Genomic DNA, 27,460 nt, shown 5'->3' with positions numbered 1-27,460 from the left:
AAGAGGAAAAGCGAAACCCCTGGGAGAACAACTCTGACCAACACTTAAATCTGGCATGTTACCATGACAGAAAAACTACATGCTCGGGTTCCAGGACCCATACACAGCTCCCTTCCCAAAAGAAGGAACACTCCCAAAAAGGAAGATAGGACACTGAACTAAAGCAACCTAATACCAGAATCCGTCCCCATGACCTCGTGCACGCAAGGAAAGGATAAGAATCCCTCGGATAAGAACAACCCTCGGGGCCTCAACGGATACGGTGATGCTTCCAAAACCTCCCCAAAGGTGGGCAAACACAAGAACCAAATCCCCAGCCATAGGCATGGAGAAGAGGATGTAGAGAAATGGTAAAAACCATACCAATTGATAAGAGACCATTCGGCCATTACCACCAGCTCAGTTTATACAAACAACCACAATCCCACACCAAGGTGTAATAGCTGCCCCTGACGACAATTGTAGGATCCTGCCTGAGAGACAGTATAACTAATTGTCAGGCCGTTACCAAATCTCCCCTTAGAGGCACAACCGATCCCCCCTTGAAGGGACAAGCGGATGTTCCAAAACCTAATGGTTGAAACTGAACTGCTCAGTACCGAACCCAGAATCCTGACCTCGAAATCTCAGGCAAGAGACAGTCATAAACCAGACCCCCAGAACCTGGACTGGCCGAATGTTCTAACCCCCTGAGGAACCATCAAGTTGCCTCACACAGTGCATCCCACATCCCAATGTCCTTGGACATTGGGCACTCGCAAAAGAATCAGACCAAAGAGCCTAGAAGGACATCTTAACAGGCCTAAGAAAATGACAACCAGCACCCGGAGGTGGAACTGAACCCAGGACCCTCTATTTGTAAGCCCAAAGAGCTAGATCTCCTAGAGGGTCGAAGGGCAACACCCCAGAGTTTAAATATCACGTGGATTACAAGGGACAGGCTCCAAACCAGCCCTTAGGTTGAGAAGACTACAATCTCCAAAAATCCCTACAGGATCAGCCTCCCAGAAATCCCTGTACTGCACAAGGAATAACGATGGGAGCCTCACAACTCCTGACAGACAAACTAACCAGGGGAAAGAAAAATGAGAATAGCCCCAACCTCTGCGCTCTCATATAAGAAAGCGAGCAAGATACCGAAAAGGAAGAAGGACATGCCCGAACTTCCAGACACAGATGACCTGACCACCCAAGAAGGGAAAAAAACAGCCCCAGCAACCTACGAGAGGTACTGCGACTAGGCCACAAGAACCGACGTCCAGAAACTACCAAGAGTGAAAACAAAAATCCATCTGGTACCCCAGACTTCCAGAGGTCATCCTAACCTCCAAACTATAAGGGAATGGAGAACTTTGGTTCAGAGTCCAAGGGACCTCCAGAACCCACAATGAGCCTTTAGCAGGATCCGAGCCCGGAACCCTCTACATTAGGACAAAGTGAACATCCAACAGGATAACCGGCACCACGTGGGTGACATGAACCGTAAGGAACAGCAGCTAGCGCCCGGTACAAGAACACTCCAGAACTGTCCGAGGTCCAAGAAAACTTGAAGCCCCCACAGGGATCGATAAACTATAAACACAACTATGTCTTTATATAGTAATGAGCAACTTCCAAGGAAGTGCCCACAAAATCAAAAGTATCAGTTCCAGAGAAGCCATGTTCCCAAAACGGAAAATTATAACAGACATGAGCTTCTTAAAACAAATCAAACACATCCTAACCGGATCAAATAAAATTAAAGCAGCACCCGTGGGTGAACGCCCAAGGAGAATGGGCACGCTAACAGTACCAGCCGATCAGAGGCCCCATGCTCCCAAGCTCAGAACTGGAACAGATACTATTAAAAAAAAAAAAAAAAAAAAAACTGAGACATCAAGGAGATTGGCTTCATCCCCATACATCTAACCCAGTTTGCCATCCGGCACAAAAAAAACCGAGGATTCCTCGGCCCACTAGGACCGGAATCCTCCAGCACCGCCAAAACATGCCTTAATAGGACACGAAGACATGCCGGGTCTATAACGGAAGGCAAAATGTTCCGCGGCCGGATCGATGGATGACCCCAGCCCTGAGGGTGGGCCCCTGAAGTCTCAGAGGCAATCGCTTCCCCAGAGGGCCGAACTGAATCAGGCGATCTCACACTCGACTGGCTATGGTTAACAGAACACGGACAGTATCTTAAAAATACTTCTCTTGGGAGATATAAATGTGCCAGAGCCATAGATATGGCCATGCAGTACCGTGCTATAACCTCTGGAGGAAACAAGCCGCCTTCCCGGAGGAGTAACGGCCATAGGGACACCTGTTTGCGTAGCAAAAGAAGGTTCTGGGGCACGAGCCTCACAGGACATGGAATCCTCAGGGGAGGATGGCTCAACGCACTCTAAGCTCCCTGATTCGGGGGAAGAGAGCACTCTAGAACGGCAATTGGAACATAACTGATGGGCATGGATAACCGGGCCATTTTGATACTCTTCGCAAGACGTATACACCGAATATCCGTCTCTAAAAAATCAGAATCCTCCATAACTTGTAGATTGCAATTATGGTCAAACACTAAACGACACCCTTTTACACCCCCAATGGCTGGGGCACTCACCACCTCCTGTGAACCAGACAGATAACGAACAGACTCGCTCCGTTGCTACTCGGTCAGAGTACGGAAACGGATATACAACATTACCACACCCGTTCACGAGGTGCACCGTGTAAGCAAAAAAAGGCGCGCTAGTCTAATAGGACCGCGCCAACTGATAAGGACGTTATGTTCCGAATAGCCATGACCCCAAGTATCACTACACATTAGCAGACAGAATCACATAACAAACATGATTAAAGTGCCACCTGTTCAATAACCCCCCTCAGGAGATATTAACCCTTGATTCAATAGGATAAAGGAGTCCCACTTGGACCCTGACTTCTTTCATTGACTTTACATTCACATATCAAAATAAAATGAAACAATCTTACCGGAATCTACGCCGTGGAACAGAAACAAGGGCCGTTCAAGTTTGACAGATAGTAGCCTCACTTCTGACATGGACTTGAGTGAATAAAGGCAGGCAGCGAAACTCGTTAAATCTGATTGCCAAGGAGCTGTTAATATGAGTCGGGATGGTTTCGCAGAAAGACTTCCCCTGCATCTCCGGACTGTAACTTTTATCCATGCTCTCACTGAGAGGCTGACAGGATTACTTAAAACTCAAATCCCATTTCGAAGAGTACTACCCTACATAAGAGACTAACTTCAATCTTCCGACACTTCTCTGCCAACCTCCTGTGACGAAAGGCAAAGAATGACTGGGGGATGAGGGAAGTGGGGGAGGTATTTAAGCTTTTGGCTGGGGTGTCTTTGCCTCCTCCTTGTGGCCATGTTCTAAATTCCCAAAAGTAATGAATGCAGCTGTGGACTCTACCCGTTTAAGAAAAAAACTTGTTTAGACACCTCAGGTCTAGGCTAGGTCAGAAAGCTCTCTCTTTTTGGGAACCACGAACAGAGTTGGATAAATTCCTAGACCCTGTTCCCTTACAGGAAAGAACTATCATTCCCAGGGAGAAAAGAACCTGAACAAATTTCAAGAACGCCTCTCTTAATATGGATTGCAGATAATCTTGAGAGGTCCTGGAACCCTGAGATAGAATGACCACAGCCCAAGGATCTGGAACATTTCGTATTCATGCTTGATAAAATGAGAAAGTCTGCCCCCCACATAATCTGATCCCGGTTCGGGGTAAACCCTTCACGCTGATGTAGACTCAGCTGTGTGTTTCTTTGATTGCTTTCCCTTGTTCCAAGACTGATTGGGTTTCCAAGAAGACTTGGAGTGTTCCTGCTTGTAAGAAGAAGACTTCCCGGTAAAATTAAAAAAATAAGTAAAATTACTCTGACGTCCTTTTAGGTCTTTACTTCTTAAATTGTGGTAAAAAAGACCCTTTTCCACCCGTAAAATCAAAACTTATTTCTGCCAGATCAGGTCCAAACAAGGACCTACCCTGTAAGGAAACGCAGAAGCTTGGACTTGGAGGAAACATCAGCTGACCAAAATGTCAACCACAACACCCAACGGGCTAGCACAGCAAAGCCAGATATCTTGACTCCCAGTATATTTAGACAAAGCGTTGCACCAAAAGGAAGCCGCACTTGAAAAACATAATTTATGTAAGAACTTACCTGATAAATTCATTTCTTTCATATTAGCAAGAGTCCATGAGCTAGTGACGTATGGGATATACATTCCTACCAGGAGGGGCAAAGTTTCCCAAACCTCAAAATGCCTATAAATACACCCCTCACCACACCCACAAATCAGTTTAACGAATAGCCAAGAAGTGGGGTGATAAGAAAAAAGTGCGAAAGCATAAAAAATAAGAAATTGGAATAATTGTGCTTTATACAAAAAAATCATAACCACCACAAAAAAAGGGGTGGGCCTCATGGACTCTTGCTAATATGAAAGAAATGATGTTTTCTTTCATGTAATTAGCAAGAGTCCATGAGCTAGTGACGTATGGGATAATGACTACCCAAGATGTGGATCTTTCCACGCAAGAGTCACTAGAGAGGGAGGGATAAAATAAAGACAGCCAATTCCTGCTGAAAATAATCCACACCCAAAATAAAGTTTAAATGAAAACATAAGCAGAAGATTCAAACTGAAACAGCTGCCTGAAGTACTTTTCTACCCAAAACTGCTTCAGAAGAAGAAAACACATCAAAATGGTAGAATTTAGTAAAAGTATGCAAAGAGGACCAAGTTGCTGCTTTGCAAATCTGATCAACCGAAGCTTCATTCCTAAACGCCCAGGAAGTAGAAACTGACCTAGTAGAATGAGCTGTAATCCTTTGAGGCGGAGTTTTACCCGACTCGACATAAGCATGATGAATTAAAGATTTCAACCAGGATGCCAAAGAAATGGCAGAGGCCTTCTGACCTTTCCTAGAACCGGAAAAGATAACAAATAGACTAGAAGTCTTTCGGAAAGTCTTAGTAGCTTCAACATAATATTTCAAAGCTCTAACCACATCCAAAGAATGCAATGATTTCTCCTTAGAATTCTTAGGATTAGGACATAATGAAGGAACCACAATCTCTCTACTAAGGTTGTTGGAATTCACAACCTTAGGTAAAAATTCAAAAGAAGTTCGCAACACCGCCTTATCCTGATGAAAGTAAGTTAATGTCCAATAAATGCATAGGTTCAAACGGAGGAGCTTGAAGAGCCCCCAGAACCAAATTCAGACTCCAAGGAGGAGAAATTGACTTAATAACAGGTTTTATACGCACCAAAGCTTGTACAAAACAATGAATATCAGGAAGATTAGCAATCTTTCTGTGAAAAAGAACAGAAAGAGCAGAGATTTGTCCTTTCAAGGAACTTGCAGACAAACCTTTATCCAAACCATCCTGAAGAAACTGTAAAATTCTTGGAATTCTAAAAGAATGCCAGGAAAAATGATGAAAAAGACACCAAGAAATATAAGTCTTCCAGACTCTATAATATATCTTCCTAGATACAGATTTACGAGCCTGTAACATAGTATTAATCACAGAGTCAGAGAAATCTCTTTGACTAAGAATCAAGCGTTCAATCTCCATACCTTTAAATTTAAGGATTTGAGATCCTGATGGAAAAAAGGACCTTGAGACAGAAGGTCTGGCCTTAACGGAAGAGTCCACGGTTGGCAAGAAGCCATCCGGACAAGATCCGCATACCAAAACCTGTGAGGCCATGCTGGAGCTACCAGCAGAACAAACGAGCATTCCTTCAGAATTTTGGAGATCAGTCTTGGAAGAAGAACTAGAGGCGGAAACATATAGGCAAGATGATACTTCCAAGGAAGTGACAATACATCCACTGCTTCCGCTTGAGGATCCCTGGATCTGGACAGATACCTGGGAAGTTTCTTGTTTAGATGAGAGGCCATCAGATCTATTTCTGGAAGCCCCCACATTTGAACAATCTGAAGAAATACCTCTGGGTGAAGAGACCATTCGCCCGGATGCAACGTTTGGCGACTGAGATAATCCGCTTCCCAATTGTCTATACCTGGGATATGAACCGCAGAAACTAGACAGGAGCTGGATTCATCCCAAACCAGAATTCGAGATACTTCTTTCATAGCTAGAGGACTGTGAGTCCCTCCTTGATGATTGGTGTATGCTACAGTTGTGACATTGTCTGTCTGAAAACAAATTAACGATTCTCACTTCAGAAGAGGCCAAGACTGAAGAGCTCTGAAAATTGCAAGGAGTTCCAAAATATTGATCGGTAATCTCACCTCCTGAGATTCCCAAACCCCTTGTGCCGTCAGAGACCCCCACACAGCTCCCCAACCTGTAAGACTTGCATCTGTTGAAATTACAGTCCAGGTCGGAAGAACAAAAGAAGCCCCCTGAATTAAACGATGGTGATCTGTCCACCACGTCAGAGAGTGTCGTACAATCGGCTTTAAAGATATTAATTGAGATATCTTTGTGTAATCCCTGCACCATTGGTTCAGCATACAGAGCTGAAGAGGTCGCATGTGAAAACGAGCAAAGGGGATCGCGTCCGATGCAGCAGTCATAAGACCTAGAATTTCCATGCATAAGGCTACCGAAGGGAATGATTGTGACTGAAGGTTTCGACAAGCTGATATCAATTTTAGACGTCTCTTGTCTGTCAAAGATAGAGTCATGGACACTGAATCTATCTGGAAACCCAAAAAGGTTACCCTTGTCTAAGGAATCAATTAACTTTTTAGTAAATTGATCCTCCAACCATGATCTTGAAGAAACAACACAAGTCGATTCGTATGAGATTCTGCTAAATGTAAAGACTGAGCAAGTACCAAGATATCGTCCAAATAAGGAAATACCACAATACCCTGTTCTCTGATTACAGACAGAAGGGCACCGAGAACCTTTGTAAAAATTCTTGGAGCTGTTGCTAGACCAAACGGTAGAGCCACAAACTGGTAATGCTTGTCTAGGAAAGAGAATCTCAGAAACTGAAAGTGATCTGGATGAATCGGAATATGCAGATATGCATCCTGTAAATCTATTGTAGACATATAATGCCCTTGCTGAACAAAAGGCAGGATAGTCCTTACAGTTACCATTTTGAATGTTGGTATCCTTACATAACGATTCAATATCTTTAGATCCAGAACTGGTCTGAAGGAATTCTCCTTCTTCGGTACAATGAAGAGATTTGAATAAAACCCCAGCCCCCGTTCCAGAACTGGAACTGGCATAATTACTCCAGCCAACTCTAGATCTGAAACACATTTCAGAAATGCTTGAGCCTTCGCTGGATTTACTGGGACACGGGAAAGAAAAAATCTCTTTGCAGGAGGTCTTATTTTGAAGCCAATTCTGTACCCTTCTGAAACAATGTTCTGAATCCAAAGATTGTGAACGGATTTGATCCAAATTTCTTTGAAAAAACGTAATCTGCCCCCTACCAGCTGAGCTGGAATGAGGGCCGCACCTTCATGTGGACTTAGAAGCTGGCTTTGATTTTCTAGAAGGCTTGGATTTATTCCAGACTGGAGATGGTTTCCAAACGGATACCGCTCCTGAGGATGAAGGATCAGGTTTCTGTTCCTTGTTGTGACGAAAGGAACGAAAACGATTATTAGACCTGAATTTACCTTTAGATTTTTTATCCTGTGGTAAAAAAGTTCCTTTCCCTCCAGTAACAGTTGAAATAATAGAATCCAACTGAGAACCAAATAATTTATTACCCTGGAAAGAAAGGGAAAGCAGAGTAGACTTAGAAGACATATCAGCATTCCAAGTTTTAAGCCATAAAGCTCTTCTAGCTAAAATAGCTAGAGACATATACCTGACATCAACCCTAATGATATCAAAGATGGCATTACAAATAAAATTATTAGTATGTTGAAGAAGAAGAATAATGCTATGAGAATTATGATCTGTTACTTGTTGCGCTAAAGCTTCCAACCAAAAAGTTGAAGCTGCAGCAACATCCGCCAAAGATAGAGCAGGTCTAAGAAGATAACCTGAACACAAATAGGCTTTTCTTAGAAAGGATTCAATTTTCCTATCTAAAGGATCCTTAAAGGAAGTACCATCTGCCGTAGGAATCGTAGTACGCTTAGCAAGAGTAGAGACAGCCCCATCAACCTTAGGGATTTTGTCCCAAAACTCTAATCTGTCAGATGGCACAGGATATAATTGCTTACAACGTTTAGAAGGAGTAAATGAATTACCCAAATTATTCCATTCCCTGGAAATTACTTCAGAAATAGCACTAGGAACAGGAAAAACTTCTGGAATAACTACAGGAGATTTAAAAACCTTATCTAAACGTTTAGATTTAGTATCAAGAGGACCAGAATCCTCAATTTCTAAAGCAATTAGTACTTCTTTAAGTAAAGAACGAATAAATTCCATTTTAAATAAATATGAAGATTTATCAGCATCAACCTCTGAAACAGAAGAACCATTATCAGAATCAGAATGATGATGTTCATTTAAAAATTCATCTGAACAATGAGAAGTTTTAAAAGATTTTTTATGTTTACTAGAAGGAGGAATAACAGACAAAGCCTTCTTAATGGATTCAGAAACAAAATCTCTTATGTTATCAGGAACACTCTGAGTATTAGATGTTGACGGAACAGCAACAGGTAATGGAACTTTACTAAAGGAAATTTTATCTGCATTAATAAGTTTGTCATGACATTCAATACAAACAACAGCTGGAGGAACAGATACCAAAAGTTTACAGCAGATACACTTAGCTTTGGTAGCTCCAACACCAGGCAGCGATTTTCCTGAAGTATCTTCTGACTCAGTTGCAACGTGGGACATCTTGCAATATGTAATAGAAAAAACAACATATAAAGCAAAATAGATCAAATTCCTTAAATGACAGTTTCAGGAATGGGAAAAAATGCCAGAGAACAAGCTTCTAGCAACCAGAAGCAATAATAATGAGACTTAAATAATGTGGAGACCAAAATGACGCCCATATTTTTTTAGCGCCAAATAAGACGCCCACATTATTTGGCGCCTAAATGCTTTTGGCGGCAAAAATGACGCCACATCCGGAACGCCGACACTTTTGACGCAAAAAAAGTAAAAAAAAATGACGCAACTTCCGGCGACACGTATGACGCCGGAAACAGAAAAAAAAATTTGCGCCAAAAAAGTCAGCGCCAAGAATGACGCAATAAAATGAAGCATTTTCAGCCCCCGCGAGCCTAACAGCCCACAGGGAAAAAGTCAAATTTTTAAGGTAAGAAAAAATGATTGATTCAAATGCATTATCCCAAATATGAAACTGACTGTCTGAAAATAAGGAATGTTGAACATCCTGAGTCAAGGCAAATAAATGTTTGAATACATATATTTAGAACTTTATTAAAAAAGTGCCCAACCATAGCTTAGAGTGTCACAGAAAATAAGACTTACTTAACCCCAGGACACTCATCTACATGTAGTAGAAAGCCAAACCAGTACTGAAACGAAAATTAGCAGAGGTAATGGTATATATATATATATATATAAGAGTATATCGTCGATCTGAAAAGGGAGGTAAGAGATGAATCTCTACGACCGATAACACAGAACCTATGAAATAGACCCCGTAGAAGGAGATCATTGCATTCAAACAGGCAATACTCTCCTCACATCCCTCTGACATTCACTGCACGCTGAGAGGAAAACCGGGCTCCAACCTGCTGCGGAGCGCATATCAACGTAGAATCTAGCACAAACTTACTTCACCACCTCCATAGGAGGCAAAGTTTGTGAAACTGATTTGTGGGTGTGGTGAGGGGTGTATTTATAGGCATTTTGAGGTTTGGGAAACTTTGCCCCTCCTGGTAGGAATGTATATCCCATACGTCACTAGCTCATGGACTCTTGCTAATTACATGAAGGAAATAGTGGCAATACAAACTGCAGGTTTCCTTTGAAAACCAAGATGATCAAATAATCCTGCAGCTTCTTGTCCATGGGATCCATAAATGAGCAGCTCTCCTCTATAGGGATCGTAGTTCTCTTAGCCCAAGTAGAAAAGTCCCCTTCTACATAAGGCACCGTGCACCATGATCTTTAATGGAGTCAGCGACAGGAAAAAAAATCCTTTAAAAGACCAGAGACAGGGATAATGTATCCTTAGTTTCTCCTAACCCTGTGAAAATTCTCCATAGCACAGTCTAGAATCACTTTCATGGAGGAAGGAACAACATAGTAAGTAAAAAATTTAATAAACTTACTAGGTTGACGACGACAGGAATGTCGGTGTCGTCCTAAGTAGCCAAAACCTCTTAACAATACACGAGGTGTTCAAGCATACATCTGAAGGATATCACTTCAGCATCAGATGAAGGAATTATACTGTCCGAATCTGAGATTTCACCCTCAGCGGCTACCAATGTATTCTCCTCATGAGACCTATGAGGAAGGACAACCTGAGTAGCAGCAAATGGGACAGAAACCTTACTATCTGAATCTCTTATGTTCCTTATGCGTCTTCCCTTTAGTATAGGAAAAGCTGATACTGCCGCAGATACCTGGGCAACAAGTTCTGCAGACAAATAAACTCCTCCAGGAGATTGAGAGGAACCGCAGGGCACTGCATGCAACGCCATAAAGCCTTGGGACTTTTGAGGAGAAAGCTATGGCTATGCCTAAACAGCATCATCCTGAGAGACATGAGGTTAGCAAAATATATTTTCCATAATTTTTTTAAAAATTTAAATACTTAAAAATGAACACTGTCACTTTAAGAGTATAAAGACTAGCCTTAGAACAGAATAGACATAAATGTAAAGGAGGACAGATTTCTTTTCCAAAATTATAATCCTAAATATATTTCCCTTTCAGTATAGGAAATTGAACTGGGGACTCTTAGGTATTAAAAAACCCCCAAAAAAAAAACAAAAAAAACAACAAGCTAACCACTAAGCTATAGTTCAGTTTTAGTATTGCATAAACATAAAATAACCCCAATTCACTAATTATAGAAAATGTCTTTAATAGAACATTTATGAATAAAATAATTCCTTAAGTGAAGAAAAAACTATGCTGAGCATATGTACATGGAAGACTTGGCTGTTGTATATATGCAGGATACGCCACCTCCATTTTGTCACTTATCAGAACGCAGTACTAAAGCTGCTTAGATACCGTTCATATGCTGGCGACATGTAACTAATACTTGGAATACCTGGGCAACATTGTGTGTCCCCATAAAAATACAGTTGCTAAATACACTGACTGTTTACAAGCCCCTCCCGCTCCATTCTCATGTCGAAGGAGGAGTCAGGTTCACGTGAGCGCTACAGCCACAAAAATAGCACCACTCCGTTCTTCACTAACAGAGAAGAAGGCGGAGCCAAAAGGACTGTGAAGAAAAAACATTGTGCAGCCGAAATAAACGGCGCGCTGCTCACTACCAGGTTATTATGTTAGAAGTGCTAAAACATGAACTCGCCACAACAAACCGATACTGCAATATTCAAGGCTCTAACAAACTCCTTGATAGAATGACCTGACACACCAGATCCCATATTATAGAAAGTGAAGACTCTAGTCAATTCACACACTGCACAAATAACATTTTACCTCATGTAATCGATTAACCCCTTCATCACCATAAAGGGGAGTCAGTCTCTCTCTTACATGTCACATTAAGTGCCTACACACTGCAATAATTAATATCCTAACTAGGATATATTTTGTACAACAGGCAGCGTCCAGATCAGGAAACGGGTCATCTAAGAAACAGGTCACTTTCTCTGATACAGAGAATACTGATGAGGAATCTATAAATCAATCAGCTAGAAATGACTCCAGTGGTGGTGATGAACCTGTAGTTAAATCTAAGGGCATTATACGAAATACTGGGAATTCTTTACCAAGGGGTAACAAAAATATAAGATCAGAGCCAGTTATCACTAGACTACAGAGTCGCTCTGGCAAATCCGATGCCTTAACTATATCTGAAGCACGAGCCATTGAATTCCTCACTGATACTGAGGAAGATACCGGATTTGCCAGCGCAGGTACTCTTACTCATACTAAGGTAGCACAAGAACAGGATTTTCGTCAGGCCACCTATGTCAGGGAAGGAGGAGGAAGCGTACACAGAGGAAGAGGGCATCCCACAAGAAGGGCCAGAGCAAGGGGGTTTCACAACAGATATCAGATCTAAGAGTTATTAACTTATCTAATAAAGTGTTGTCTAAATCAGAAATAGAAGTCCTGACTTTAGGCCTTGGTTTTGTTCCTGATAAGAAATGTAATTTGTTTAACAATTGTAGATGTTAATAGGCTAGTTAGGGATCTCACCCTTAAAAATTATTATTGGAAAGACAATACCAGCCAGGAATCAGAGATAGAACAACCATCCATTCCTAAACCGTTGCCTAAAATTTATGACTTCTTTAATTTCTCAGAAAGTTGTGACTATTTATCTTTATTGGATTTGAGTGAAAATCCTGATACAGAAACCGCTATGCTCAAGAGTAACCATGGTAACTTTAAACCTCGCTCTATATTTTACCCTGTGAGAGATAGGGGTCCCTTTCTGGTAGCATTCCATCACAGAGTGGAGGAGGATCTTATAAAACTATCTAGAGAGCACAATAAGCGCCACCCGAATCTGAAACCTGAATTACAGCGTGCACTATCCTCTTTGATGGCATACAATGATATAATCATCAAACAGGCGGATAAGGGTGGCTCCACTGTGGTCCTCCATAAAGAATTCTATATCTCTGAAGCAACTAGGCAACTTAGTGATACAGATGTATATACCAGGTTGCCAGGGAACCTCACAGACAGGTTTAAAGGTCACCTCTTGGATATCCTAGATGATGGATTACACGAAATATTTTTTTAAATATAAAATAAATGAGTGTTAAGTTTTAGTTTCTATAAAATACTGGGTGCCCCTTATCAAATCTCTTCTGCTAAATACATTTAGGAACAGATATTGCTGAAGTGGGTGCACAATGGTTGTGTGTAATATAGCAATTTTAAAGGATTGTTACCTTATTAGCTCATTTAAAAAAATGTTACTAACTGTCCTCAACAGGAGACATGAGAAGATTAGTCTTATGCATTATTAAACACTTTTATATTACAATCTCAAACTGTTTCATGTCCTTTAATTCTACAATAATTAAAGGGATTATAAAGTTGAGCCATATTCAAAGTGGCATTTGTTAAAATTTTAAATACAAACAGTAGTTTCATTCATCTTTTTTTTTTTTTTTTAAACATTAAAGTTATTACAGTTTCGAACTGAGTATCTCCAATTCCACCCGGGTCTGTGTCAATTTTGTTTTCTATGACATTTTCATCCAGTTGAAATCCTGGCAGTTAGGCGACCAGGACTTAAAGGGACAGTAAAGTCATAATAAGACATTTATGATTTAGACAGAGCATACCATTTTAAACAACTTTCCAATTTACTAATATTACATAATTTGCTTACTACTCATGTTATCCTTTGCTGAAATGTTTATCAAGGTAAGCTCAGGAGCAGCAAATAACCAACTTAAAATTTCATTAAAAAAACAAAACAGCGTGACAACACACTACAGAACATGTCCCTGCAACACAATGAGTTTTCTAAAGTCAGGGAGGTTATTCCTGGTATAAACAATATATAGCACATTACATTGTTGACTAATTAAAACTGCTGTCTGGGAAGACCATGAACTTACTTTTGTCGCTTTGCCATCTGTGCCCTAACGTGAGCTTCTACCTTTGTGGGATCCTGAATGGCTTCTGTCCCCAGAACTCGCATTAAGTTTGATATTCTCACTGAATAGAAGAAGATATAATAAGGACAACTGTCTCTCTTGAATAGAATACAAATGAATGAACTCAAAAATTTGTAGATTCAAATCTTATTCTAACTAGCAGCAGAACAAAATCACAAGAAAAGCAGAGAAGGCCTATATAAGTATAAGAAGACCTCAGATGCCACCCGGTAAAGCAAATATGCAGAAGCCCATACAATCAAACTGTTAAAGCAACTGCACTTAAAGGGACATGAAACCCAAAAATTTTCTTTCATGATTTAGATAGACCATACAATTTCTACAATGTTTACTTCTATTATCAAATGTGTTTCATTATCTTGGTATCATTTGTTGAAGGAGCAGCAATGTACTACTGGATTCTAACTGAACACATGGGTGAGCCAATAACAATCGGTATATATATGCAGCTACCAATCAGCAGCTAGAACCTAGGTTCTTTGCTGCTCCTGAGCTTACCTAGTTAAACCTTTCAGGAAAGGATAACAAGAGAAGGAAGCAAATTAAATAGAAGTAAATTGGAAAGTTGTTTAAAATTGTATGCTCTGTCTAAATCATGAATGTCTCATTATGACTTTACTGTCCCTTTAATGGGACACTAAAGTCAAAATTAAAAATGTAATGATTGAGATAGAATATGCAGTTTTAAGACACTTTCCAATTTACGTCCATACTCAAATTTTGCATAATCTTTTTATATGCACTCTGAGGCATATAAAAAGATTATGCATGTACGAAGCATGTACAGAAGTGTACACGTATACTAGTCAGTGATTGGCTAATAGCTATCACATGATACTGTGGGCATGTGAATGGAAAATAATTGTCAGGGGAAAAAAAATCTTATTTGAAATTCAGAATACGTAATTGCATGGTTTTGTTATTATGCACCTTTTAAATATGCAATTCTAATGTATATAATGGTCCTTTAATTATAGATAACTGCATATTCAAGCCTACTTGGCGAAAGGATGGGAGGTTGGCCGAAGAGTGAGAAGTCTGAGCAGTTGAATATAAACAAATCAAAAACTAAAATATCAACCAGAGGCAATGGGGTAAAATGTGAAGTTAGCACAGCCCAGTGGTCTACACTAGTGATGCCCAACTTCAGATTAATATTTTAGGAGCCTCAACGGTTGCATACAAATGAAAATACAAATAATATATTTCCTAACAATTTACTTCTGTTATTAAATTTGCTTCGTTCTCTTGGTATCTTTTATTAAAGAGTAAAACTAGGTAGGCTTATAAGAGCTCAGGAGTGTGCACGTCTTTAGTGTTTCACCTGGTCTATGTCGCCTCTCCAAATCACCAAAAGATCATCTATGAATCTTTTGTAAAAAAACAATATTGGGCTTATGCATGTTTCTATCTCCATAGATGTGGGACCTCTCCCACCACCCCATGTAGAGGTTGGCGTAGGAGGGGGCAAACTTGGCCCCCATCGCGGTCCCACATCTTTGGAGATAGAAACAGCCATTCATAGATGATCTTTTGGTGATTTGGAGAGGCGACATAGACCAGGTGAAACACTTTGTTGAGTACCTCAACAACAACAAGATGAATTTGGGCTTCACCTTTGAGACTGACCCTAAGAAAATCACCTATTTGGATGTAACTTTAGTAGGGGAAATTGGAGGTGAAAAGGGCAATATCACTACAAGTATTTTTCGTAAGCCAACGGCCAAAAATACCATTCTTCACGCAAAGAGTAGTCATCCCCACAAAGTCTTTAAATCAATAGCCAAAGGACAATACGTTAGGACCCTTAGAAATTGTTCAAATAAGAAAACATTTGAAACACAGGCTAATGAACTTACAGAAAGACTAATATCTAGAGAGTATCCGAAAAAGATGGTACTTGGTATCAAAAAAGATGTAACTAAAAAAGACAGAGACTCTCTTCTGATGACAAGAACAGAACACAAAAAACACAATGAGAGTTATGCACAAAAAACAACTTTTTTGACAACCTATAGTGATCAATACAAGGAAGTTTGCAACATTATATCTAAGCACTTCCCATTACTCTTGGCCGATGATGGACTAGCCAATATAGTCAGAGGGAGCTGTCGTTTCTCCTATAGAAGAGGAGTCACAATTGGAAATAAGGTAGCACCTACCATACTCAAATCAGGAGATAGAAACAACACAAGTTCATGGTTAAGTACAAAAGGTGTATTCAGGTGCCACTATACAGACTGCATAGCCTGCAAGCATTTAGCAGTTGGAAATGGCTTCACCAGTACCATTACTGGGGAAGCATATTTGCATGAAAGATGCTTTAACTGCAGAGCTACTTATGTTGTTTATGTGCTCACGTGCACACAATGTGGATTGCAATACATAGGTATGACCTCAAGAGAGGTCAGATCTAGAATCCGAGAGCACATAAATAACATAAAAATGGGTACACTCACAACACCCCTAATCACACATTTTCTCCAGGTCCACGACAAAGACCCCAGCACTTTCACCTGGACAATAGTCAAACACATTCCCCCCCTCTAAGGGGAGGGAACAGAGATCTCATGTTAGCCAGAAAAGAGGTCTTCTGGATACTAAAAATGAAAACGAGAAGACCATCTGGCCTAAACAGTGAATTTGATCTCATCAATTTTTGGCATTAAGTGACTCTAGCATTCACAACATCGCATTTAACATAAGGGAACTCCATTTTACAACACTAAATTAATAAATGAATTATGGTGTAGCATATTTGAAATATTACCCATAGATATTAAATAATAGTCAATGGAGCCTTAAAGCAATAACAACAAGAATAAAATCAGATTTAATCAAGTATAGCTAAGTTTAGTCTAACCCAACCTATGAGCCAGAACCAATATGATTACGGTTGGAATAAGTGAGAGTGACAAGGATATTTTATTAAGTCACATAAGGTAACCTGTCAGTTTAAGTTTAGACAAGTTTAACACCAATATGTACTCATCTATAAGAGACAATATGGTAGCTAAGCAGCATAGGAGGTGTGTTTGGAATTAACCAATAGGGTTTGATGTAACTCTTTTTAAATTGAGGTTGATGGTCACTAAGGTATGCTATGACTACGGCGTGGGGAGCCGAAACGCGTCGGCATTAGTGACCACCAACCTACTGCTTATCCAAAGTGTGCTGTACATAGTATTTGGATGAAGGCGCTGATACCTGTCTTAACTGGTTTTCACGAATAAAGGAAAAGATTCTATCACTGCACAGAGTGCCGAGTAATCCTTCATTCACCTTGTATCTATATTCTTGAGCCAACGAAGGATAACGGCCGAGCGATATCAGTTAAAAACTCCCCCGTTCCACCTTAGCAGTGAAGAAAGGACGAGGGCGTGACGTCAGACGCTGAGCCAAGTCACGCATCATTTCCCTGTACCCGGAACCAACAGGCGGCTTGAGGAGGGGAGCGGGCAAACATTGCCGAGTGAGCCGCAGTCAGCGGAGAGTCTGCGCTCCCCCAGGACCGAGTGCCGTGGACGGAATGGGACAGAGGAAACTGAGTTATAAAGCAAAATGTACAGAATCTTCTTCGTAAGAAACTTGCAATTATTTATGAATTAATTGCTTTAAAGTCTGCTAAGGTGGTGTATGTGTGAGGAGTTGGGAGCACTGGTCGTACACGGAAAGGAGAAAACCTTTTTGTTGTTTTTCAAGCATACATTTTGTTTTCTTTCCTATTACATGGAGAGTCCATGACGTCATTCGAATTACTAGTGGGAACTAATACCCAAGCTAGAGGACACGGAACAAACAGGGAGGGATAAAAAAAGGCAGGAGGACCTAAACAGAAGGCACCACCGCTTGTAGAACATTTTTCCCAAAAGAAGCCTCAGCCGAGGCAAAAGTATCAAATTTGTAGAATTTGGAAAAAGTATGCAGACAAGACCATGTTGCCGCCTTGCAAATCTGTTCCACAGAAGCTTTATTTTTAAAAGCCCAAGAGGAGGAGACAGCCCTAGTGGAATGAGCAGTAATTCTCTCAGGAGGCTGCTGTCCAGCAGTCTCATAAGCCAAACGAATCAAACTTCTCAACCAGAGAGACAGAGTAGTAGAAGTGGCCTTCTGACCCTTACGCTTTCCAGAGAAAAGAACAAACATGGCAGAAGATTGCCAAAAATCCTTAGTAGCTTGTAAGTAAAACTTTAGAGCGCACACAACACCCAAGTTATGCAAAAGATTAGGACAAAAAGAAGAGACAACAATTTCCTGATTAATGTTTTGATCCGACACCACCTTAGGGAGAAAACCCAATTTAGTATGAAGGACCGCCTTATCTGCACGAAAGATAAATTACGGGGAATCACAATGCAGAGCTGAAAGTTCAGAAACTCTGCAAGCAGAAGAAAACCTTCCAAGATAATTTTATATCAACACCATGCATCAGCTCAAACGGAGCCTGCTGCAAAACTTTAAAAACTAGGTTAAGGATCCAAGGAGGAGCAACAGTTTTAAACACAGGCCTGATTTGGGGAATCCTCACCCGGCTCCAGGAGAAACCCTTAGATTCGCACCAATAAAGATATTTACGCCACACCTTATGGTAAATCTTGCGAGTAACAGATTTGTGAGGCTGAAGCATAGTATCAATGACTGCTTTAGAAAAACCACGTCTAGACAGAACTAGGAAGCTTCAGAGAATCCAGGTTTGGATGGATTAATGGGCCCTGAATTAGAAGGTCCTTTCTCAGAGGTAACCTCTAAGGTGGAAGAAATTACATCTTTACCAGATCCTGCAAGGCCAAGCAAAAGCTATTAGAATAACGGATGCACTCTCCTGTTTGATACGAGCAAGGGGGATCCTTTGTGACAAATCTGAATGGTCTCCATTCCATTGACGGAGCATGCAAAGTTGAGGCGGTCTCAGATGGAACCGAGCAAAAGAAATTATGTCCATGGAAGCCACCAACAGACCAATCACCTCCATGCATTGAGCCACTGAAGGACAGGCAGACTGGAGGGAAAGGCAAGAAGCTTGGATTTTCTGACGTCTGTCAGGAAAATCTTCATGGACAGAGAATCTATGATTGTCCCTAGGAAAATCACTCTTGTAGACGGCACTAGAAAACTCTTCTCTAGATTTACTTTCCATCCTTGGGAACGTAGAAAAATCAACAACATCTCTGTATGAGATTTTGCTAGATGAAAAGATGACGCCTGAACCAGGATGTTGTCTAGATAAGGCACCACCGCAATTCCCTGAGATCTGATCATTGCCAATAGAGCTCCCAGAACCTTTGTAAATATTCTAGGAGCTGTGGCAAGACCAAACTGAAGTGCAATAAAATGGAAATGTTTGTCCAAAAAGGCAAACCGAAGAAACTGGTAATGATCCCTGTGAATGGGAACATGTAAATACACGTCCTTCAGGTCCATGGTCGTCATGAACTGACCTACTTGAACCAATGGCAGAATGGAACAAATAGTTTCTATCTTGAATGGCAGTACCCTGAGGAATTTGTTGAGGCACTTCAAATCTAGGATAGGACAAAAAGTTCCCTCCTTTTGGGAACCACAAATATATTTGAATAGAATCCTAGACCCTGTTCCTCTAGAGGGATTGGTACAATAACTCCCAGGGAGGATAGGTCTTTTATGCAATTTAAGAAGGCCTCCCTCTTTAACTGGTTTGAGGATAGTCTTGACAGGAGAAATCTGCCCCTTGGAGGGCAAGACTTGAATCCTATCTTGTAACCCTGGGATACTATGTACACAGCCCATGGATCTGAGACATTGCGTATCCAAGCCTGTTGAAAAAATGAAAGTCTGCCCCCCACCCGATCCAACATTGGCGGACCCTTCATGCTGATTTAGAGTCAGCCGAAGGCTTATTTTTTGTTTTGTTTTCCCTTGTTCCAGGGCCAACTGGATTTCCAAGTGGACCTGTATTGGTCTGGTTTGGAAGAGGAAGTTGCGAAAGGAACCAAAATTAGAAGTTTGATGACCCTTAGGTCTATTCTTCTAGTCCTGAGGTAGAAAAGATCAATTTCCAACCGTAATCTCTGAAATGATCTCCACCAGACCAGGCCCAAACAAAAGACCTTACCCTTATAAGGTAAAGCCAAGAGCTTGGCCTTTAAATAAACATCAGCTGACCAAGATTTTAACCACAAAGCTCTGCGAGCTAGAACAGTGAAGCTAGACATCTTAGCTCCCAGTCTAATTACCTGCATATTTGCCTCACAGATAAAGGTATTGGCCAGTTTAAGAGCCTTGATCCTATCTTGTATCTTCTTAACTGTATTCTTTTCTAAAATGAGATCAGACACGAATAAGATGCTGCTCCCGCAACCGTGGCAATACTAACCGCAGGTTGCCACTGTAAACCTTGATGGATACATCTTTTTAAGTAAGCCTCAAGCTTCTTGTCCATTGGGCCCTCAAAAGAACAACTATCCTCTATAGGAATGGCAGTTCTTTTAGCTAGATAGCTCCTTCTACCTTAGGTACATTGCGCCATGAGTCTCAAATGGAGTCTACAACAGGAAACATTTTCTTAAAAACAAGGGAAGGGGAAAAAGGAACCCCTGTCTTATCCCATTCCTGAGCTATAATTTCAGATAGTTTCCTAGGAACAGGAAAAACCTCCTCAGAAGAAGGAGAATTATAAACTCTATCCAGTTTAGAAGACTACTTAGGGTTGGCAGCAACCGAAGGTTCAGAGTTGTCCAAAGTAGCTAGAAACTCCTTCAATAGTAACCGAAGATGTTGAAGCTTAAATCTAAAATTAACCTCTTCAGATTCTGAAGATTTCTGCACCAAAGTGTCGGAGCCTGAAAATTCCCCTTCAGAAGCTACTGAACTATTCTCCTCATCAGGCAATTGAGAAAGGTTGACCAGCGCAGATTTAGAGGGGTCAGAAGCCATATTACTAGTGGAAACATTTTTAGATTTTCTCTTACGCTTACCAAAAGCAGGGAAAGCTTACAAAGCCGCCGATACTGCAGAAGTAATCGGAGCGGCAAAATAAACAAACCCAGGAGATTGAGAGGACACAGAAGGCACAGTATGGGAAACCATTAAGGCTTGGGACGTTTGAGGAGAAAGCTGAGGCATGTCATGCACAGCATTATACTGAGATTATACTGAGAGACATTTAGCTCAGCAGGGAGTAATTTGTCTTTAAATTTTAAAGTTTTAGATAAGCATGAGGAACAAAATTGTATTCGCAAAACAATTTGAGCCTCTAAACATAGTAAGCATTTATCAACAGACATAGATTGATCTAACTCAGAATCCATTTTACAGAATTCAGCTGAGTAGTATGAAAAGGAAAACAAAAGTCTTTCAGAATTCAGAAACCCTTCAGATTGCCTGAATCTCCTACCGGACAGGAATGACACCTACTAGTCAGAGGAAACGAAAACTTTCTGCAAGGATCTTTTCCTCTTGACACAGAAACAATCCGTTGATGAGAGATATATCGAAAACTAACATCCGACAGAGCCCTGCACTACGATACTCCTCAGCGCAATGCAAGCTCACTAAGCTCGCTCCAAAATATCGGAAGTGTGGGCGTCACGTGAGCAAGATGAGAAACTAACTGCACCACTAAGAAAGAGCGTAAAAAATAAACTGGCCACAGATAAACCTTTTAAATAAAATAAGCTTCACAAATCAATTTCTCCTCATCCCTTCAATATGTCAAAATACACTAGTAAAGTGCCCGGTTACGGATGTTTCCGTTAATGCTTTTCATTGATTCTCAATAAGTTATTCCTTTAGTCAAATAACGTCTCTTTAACCCATACAGTATCATGTCCTCAAGAAAAAGAAAAAAAAAGTATCCTTAGGCATTTTTTATGTAGAGCAACAATTCATTTTTTCAGATCCTCAGATTTCTTTGCCATGAGGTGCCATGTTGAACTTCCAGAGACCAGTATGAGAGAGTGTGAGAGCGATAACCCCAAATTTAACACACCTGCTCCCGATTCACACCTGAGACATTGTAACACCAACGAGTAACATGACACCGGGGAGGGAAAATGGCTAATTGGGCCCAAATTGGACATTTCCATTTAGGGGTGTACTCACTTTTGTTGCCAATGGTTTAGACATTAATGGCTGTGTGTTGAGTTTTTTTAAGAAGACAGCAAATGTACACTGTTATACAGGCTGTACACTTACTACTTTATACATTGTAGCAAAGTGTCGTTTCTTCAGTGTTGTCACTTGAAAAGATATAATAAAATATTTACAAAAATGTGAGGGGTGCACTCACTTTTGTGAGATACTGTATGTCCTAAATAGGATCCAAATGAGGATTAACCTCTTAAGTGCTGCTGTCCTTCAATACATAGAAGGAAAACAAAATGTATGCTTGCCTAATAAATTTCTTTCTTTCTGGATAGAGACCACAACGTCAATTAATTACTAGTGGGAATATCACTCCTGGCCAGCAGGAGGAGGCAAAGAGCACCACAGCAAAGCTGTTAAGTGTCACTCCCCTACCCATAATCCCCAGTCATTCAACCGAAGGGAAATTGAAAAGGAATAACAAAGGTGTAGAGGTGCCTGAGGTTTAGACAAAAATCAGGAAAGAAAAATTGAGTGATGGCACTACTAGAGATTGTGGGGAAGGGCTTGTAATAGTGCCCAATTGGCCTTACAAATTATAATATGAGCCCTTTGGTGCTGTGTATAAGCAAACACTTGAGTAATTACAACTAGACTGTTGTAAAGAAAGGATACACAAATAGCACTCTATTCCCCTAGGTGTATTATAACTGTGTGGAGAATTTACAACAAATTTAATTAAAATTACAACTTTAATGCCAGTCTTGTATCACATGTTGATTTTAAAGCACCCATTTTTAAAGTATATCTATTAAAGTTGTAATTTTAATTAAATTTGTTGTAAATTCTCCACACAGTTATAATACACCTAAGGGAATAGAGTGCTATTTGTGTATACTTTCTTTACAACAATCTAGTTGCAATTACTCAAGTGTTTAGTAAAAAATAACTGTCTTTATAAAGGTTGGGGTCGTAGACTCTCCATATCCGGAAAGAAAGAAATTTAACAAGTAAGCATAAATTTAGTTTTCTTTCCTAAGATATGGAGAGTTCACAATGTCATTCAATTACTAGTGGGAGCCAATACCCAAGCTAGAGGACACAGAATGAACAGGGAGGGAGAACAAGACAGGCAGACCTAAACAAAAGGCACCACCGCTTGAAGAACCCGTCTCCTAAAAGAGGCCTCATCCGAGGCAAAAGTTTCAAGTTTCGAAAAAGTATGCAGAGAGGACCAAGTTACAGCCTTGCAAATCTGTTCCACAGAAGCTTCATTTTTGAAACCCCAAGAAGAGGAGACAGCCATAGTGGAATGAGCTGCAAGTCTTACAGGAGGCTGCTGTCCAGCAGTCTCATAAGCAAAATTAATCATTCTACTCAAACAGAGGGAAAGAGAAGTAGAAGTAGTCTTCTGACTCTTACGCTTTCCTGAGAAACAAAAACAAAAGATTGGTGAAAATCCTTAGTCGCCTTTAGGTAGAATTTTAGAGCACGCACAACATCCAAGTTGTGCAACAGACATTCTTTAAGAGAAGAAGGAATGGGACAGAGAGAAGGAACAACAATTTCCTGATTGATATTTCTATCCGAAACCACTTTAGGAAGAAACCCCAATTTAGTACGAAGAACCGCCCTATCCGCATGAAAGATAAGGTAAGGCAAATCACACTACAAAGCCGAGAGTTCTGAAACTCTCCGAGCAGAAGAGATAGCAATAAGAAACAGAACCTTTCAAGATAAATTAATATCTATGGAATGCATTGGCTCAAACAGAAACTGCAGCAAAACTTTAAGAACAAGATTAAGGCTCCAAGGAGGAGCAACAGGTTTAAACACAGGCCTGACTCTGACCAGGGCCTGACAAAAAGATTGAACATCTGGCACATACGCCCGACGCTTGTGTAACAAAATAGATAAAGTAAAATCTGACCTTTCAGAGAACTGACAGACTGACAACCCTTTCTCCAGACCTTCCTAGAGAAAAGACAGAATTCTAGGAATCCTGACCCCACTCCAAGAGTAGCCCTTAGATTCACACCAATAAAAGGTATTTACGCCATACCTTATGGTAAATTTTTTCAGTAACCGGCTTGCGAGCCTGGATCATGGTCTTATTGACCAACTCAGAAAATCCACGCTTAGACAGAACTAAGCGTTCAATCTCCAAGCAGTTAGCTTCAGAGAAACAAGATTTGGATGGAGGAATGGACCCGAGTTAGAAGGTCCTTCCTCCGAGGCAACCTCCAAGGTCGCAGAGATGACATCTTCACTAGGTCTGCATACCAGATCCTGCGAGGCGATGCAGAAGCTATTAGAATTACTGATGCTCTCTACTGTTTGATACGAGCAATAACTCGTGGAAGGAGCACAAACAGAGGAAGCAGGTATGCTAGACCGAAATCCCAAGGAACTGCCAGAGCATCTAACATAGCGGCCTGAGGATCTCTTGACCTTGAACCGTACCTTGGACGCTTGGCGTTCTGCCGAGACGCCATCAGATCCAATTCTGGCAACCCCATTTGAGGATTAACCTGGAAAACACCTACGGATGGAGAGCCCACTCCCTGGGATGAAATGTCTGTTCAGGAAATCCACTTCCCAGTTGTCCACTCCAGGAATGTGGATGGCCGATAAACAATGTGAGATTCTGCCCACTGAATAATCCGTGCCATCTCCTTCATGGCTAAGGAACTCCGAGTTCCTCCCTGGTGGTTAATGTAAGCCACTGAGGTGTCCGACTGAAACCTGATAAACCGGGCTAAGGACAATTGAGGCCAAGCCATCAGATCATTGTAAATCTCTCTCAATTCCAAGATGTTTATGGGGAGAGCACACTCCTATCGAGTCCATTGTCTGAGCATGCATAATTGCAGAGCTCTCAAATGGAATCCAGCAAATAGAATGATGTCCATGGAAGCGACCATCAAACCAATTACCTCCATACATTGAGCTACTGATGGTCGAACAATAGACTGTAGAGAGAGGCAAGAGGTGAGAATTCTGGATTTTCTGACCTCCGTCAGAAAATTTTTCATAGATAGGGAATCGATTATGGTTCCTATGAAAACCACCCTTGTAGCTGGAACAAGGGAATTCTTTTCCAGATTCACTTTCCAACCTTCAGAATGTAGAAAAGACATCAAGATCTCTGTATGAGAGTTTGCTTGTTGAAAAGATGGCGCCTGAAACAATATGTCATCCAGGTAGGGCGCCACTGCAATTCCCAGAGACCTGATCACTGCCAAGAGAGCCCCCAGAACTTTTGAGAAAATTATGGAAGCTGTGGCAAGGCCAAACGGAAGAGGCAGAAACAAAGTGTCTAGAAAGGCAAATCTCAGGAATTTGTGATGATCCCTGTGGATGGGAACATGAAGATATGCGTCCTTCAGGTCTATAGTCGTCATAAACTGACCCTCTTGGACCAAAGGAAGAATGGAACGAATGGTTTCCATTTTGAAGGACGGTACCCTGAGAAACTTGTTGAGGCACTTTAGGTCTAAAATGGGTCAAAATGTTCCCTCTTTTGGGCACCATGAACAGATTTGAATAGAATCCTAGACCCTGTTCCCTTACTGGAACTAGAACAATCACTCCCAGGGAGGAAAGGTCCTGCATGCAGTTCAAGAATGCCTCTCTTTTTACCTGGTCTGCAGATAATCTTGAGAGGTGGAATCTGCCCCTGGGAGAAAAAGTTTTGAATTCTATTTTGTAACCCTGAGATACTAAGTCCACAGCCCAATGATCTGGGACATCTCGTCTCCACGCTTGACAAAACAGGGAAAGTCTGCCCCCCACTTGATCTGATCCCGGACTGGGGGCCGACACTTCATGCTGACTTAGACTCAGCTGAGGGTTTCTTTGATTGCTTCCCCTTATTCCAAGACTGATTGGGCTTCCAAGAAGACTTGGACTGCTTCTTCTTGCTTGGAAGAGGGAGAGGAAGACTTTGACCTTTAAAGTTACGAAAGAAACAAAAATTACTTTGACGACCTTTGAGTCTGTTCTAGTCTTGCGGTAGAAACCCGTAATAACAGAAATTATTTCTGCCAGACAAGGTCCGAACAAGGTCTTACCTTACCCTTGTAAGGAAGCGTCAGAAGCTTGGACTTAAGAGGTAACATCAGCTGACCAAGACTTTAGTCACAATGCCCTGCGGGCTAGGACAGTGAAGCCAGACATCTTGGCTCCCAGTCTAATAACTTGCATGTTAGCATCAGAAATAAAGGAATTGGCTAGTTTGACAGCCTTAATCCTATCTTGTATCTCCTCCAATGGAGTCTCTACTAAAATTGATTCAGACAAGGCGTTGCATCAATAAGATGCTGCACTTGCTATTGTGACAATTCAAGTTGCAGGTTGCCATTGAAGACCTTGATGAACATACATCTTCAAATAAGCTTCCAGCTTTATGTCCATGGGATCCTTAAAGGGACACTGAACCCAATTTTTTTCTTTCGTTATTCAGATAGAGCATGCAATTTTAAGCAACTTTCTAATTTACTCCTATTATCAATTTTTCTTCGTTCACTTGCTATCTTTATTTGAAAAAGAAGGCATCTAAGCTTTTTTGTTCAAAACTCTGGACAGCACTTTTTTTTATTGGTGGATGAATTTATCCACCAATCAGCAAGAATAACCCAGGTTATTCACCAAAAATGGGCCGGCATCTAAACTTACATTTTTGCATTTTAAATAAAGATACCAAGAGAATGAAGAAAATTTGATAATAGGAGTAAATTAGAAAGTTGCTTAAAATTGCATGCTCTATCTGAATCACAAAAGAAAAAATTTGGGTTTAGTGTCCCTTTAATGGAGCAGCTATCCTCTATAGGGATCATAGTTCTCTTAGCCAGAGTAGAAATAGCCCCTTCTACTTTAGGCACCGTGCGCCAAGAATCTGAAATGGAGTCAGCAACAGGAAGGAAACTTCTTTTAAAATACTGGAGACGGGAGAAAGGAATCCCTGGCTTCTCCCATTCCTGTGAAATAATCTCTGTCACACGGTCTGGGACAGGAAAAACTTCCACAGAGGAAGGAACATCATAGTATTTATTAAGTTCACTAGACTTCTTAGGGTTGACAACGACAGAAGTATCGGAGTCGTCCAAAGTAGCCAATACCTCCTTTAACAGTACACAAAAGATGTTCAAGCTTAAAGGGACAGTCTAGGCCAAAATAAACTTTCATGATTCAGATAGAGCATGTAATTTTAAACAATTTTCCAATTTATTTTTATCACCAATTTTGCTTTGTTCTCTTGGTATTCTTAGTTGAAAGCTTAACCTAGAAGGTTCATATGCTAATTTCTTAACAGTTTTTCCCCACTAATGGGTGTTAGTTCACGTATTTCATATAGATAACACTGTGCTCGTGCACGTGAAGTTATCTGGGAGCAGGCACTGATTGGCTAAACTGCAAGTCTGTCAAAAGAACTGAAATAAAGGGTCAGTTTGCAGAGGCTTAGATACAAGATAATCACAGAGGTTAAAAGTATATTATTATAACTGTGTTGGTTATGCAAAACTGGGGAATGGGTAATAAAGGGATTATCTATCTTTTAAAACAATAAAAATTCTGGTGTAGACTGTCCCTTTAAATCTGAAGTTTACTTCTTCAGTATCAGATGAAGGAATAATATTGTCC

The 27,460-nt window shown here is 40.8% G+C and overlaps 1 protein-coding gene across 1 annotated transcript in view; it reads right to left on the bottom strand.

Moving 5' to 3' along the window:
* The window catches only part of PRPF3 (pre-mRNA processing factor 3), a 241,213-nt gene that overhangs the window by 141,961 nt on the left and 71,792 nt on the right, over positions 1-27,460 (bottom strand). Inside the window, exon 11 of the mRNA XM_053705438.1 lies at positions 13,697-13,796. Coding sequence (XP_053561413.1) covers positions 13,697-13,796 — 100 coding nt within the window. The remainder of the gene's footprint in view (positions 1-13,696; positions 13,797-27,460) is intronic.

This window comes from Bombina bombina, chromosome 1, assembly GCF_027579735.1.
Source record: "Bombina bombina isolate aBomBom1 chromosome 1, aBomBom1.pri, whole genome shotgun sequence".
Classification (NCBI taxonomy): domain Eukaryota; kingdom Metazoa; phylum Chordata; class Amphibia; order Anura; family Bombinatoridae; genus Bombina; species Bombina bombina.
The sequence above is the reverse complement of the archived record's forward strand: the minus strand, read 5'-3'. Positions and strand labels throughout refer to the sequence as shown.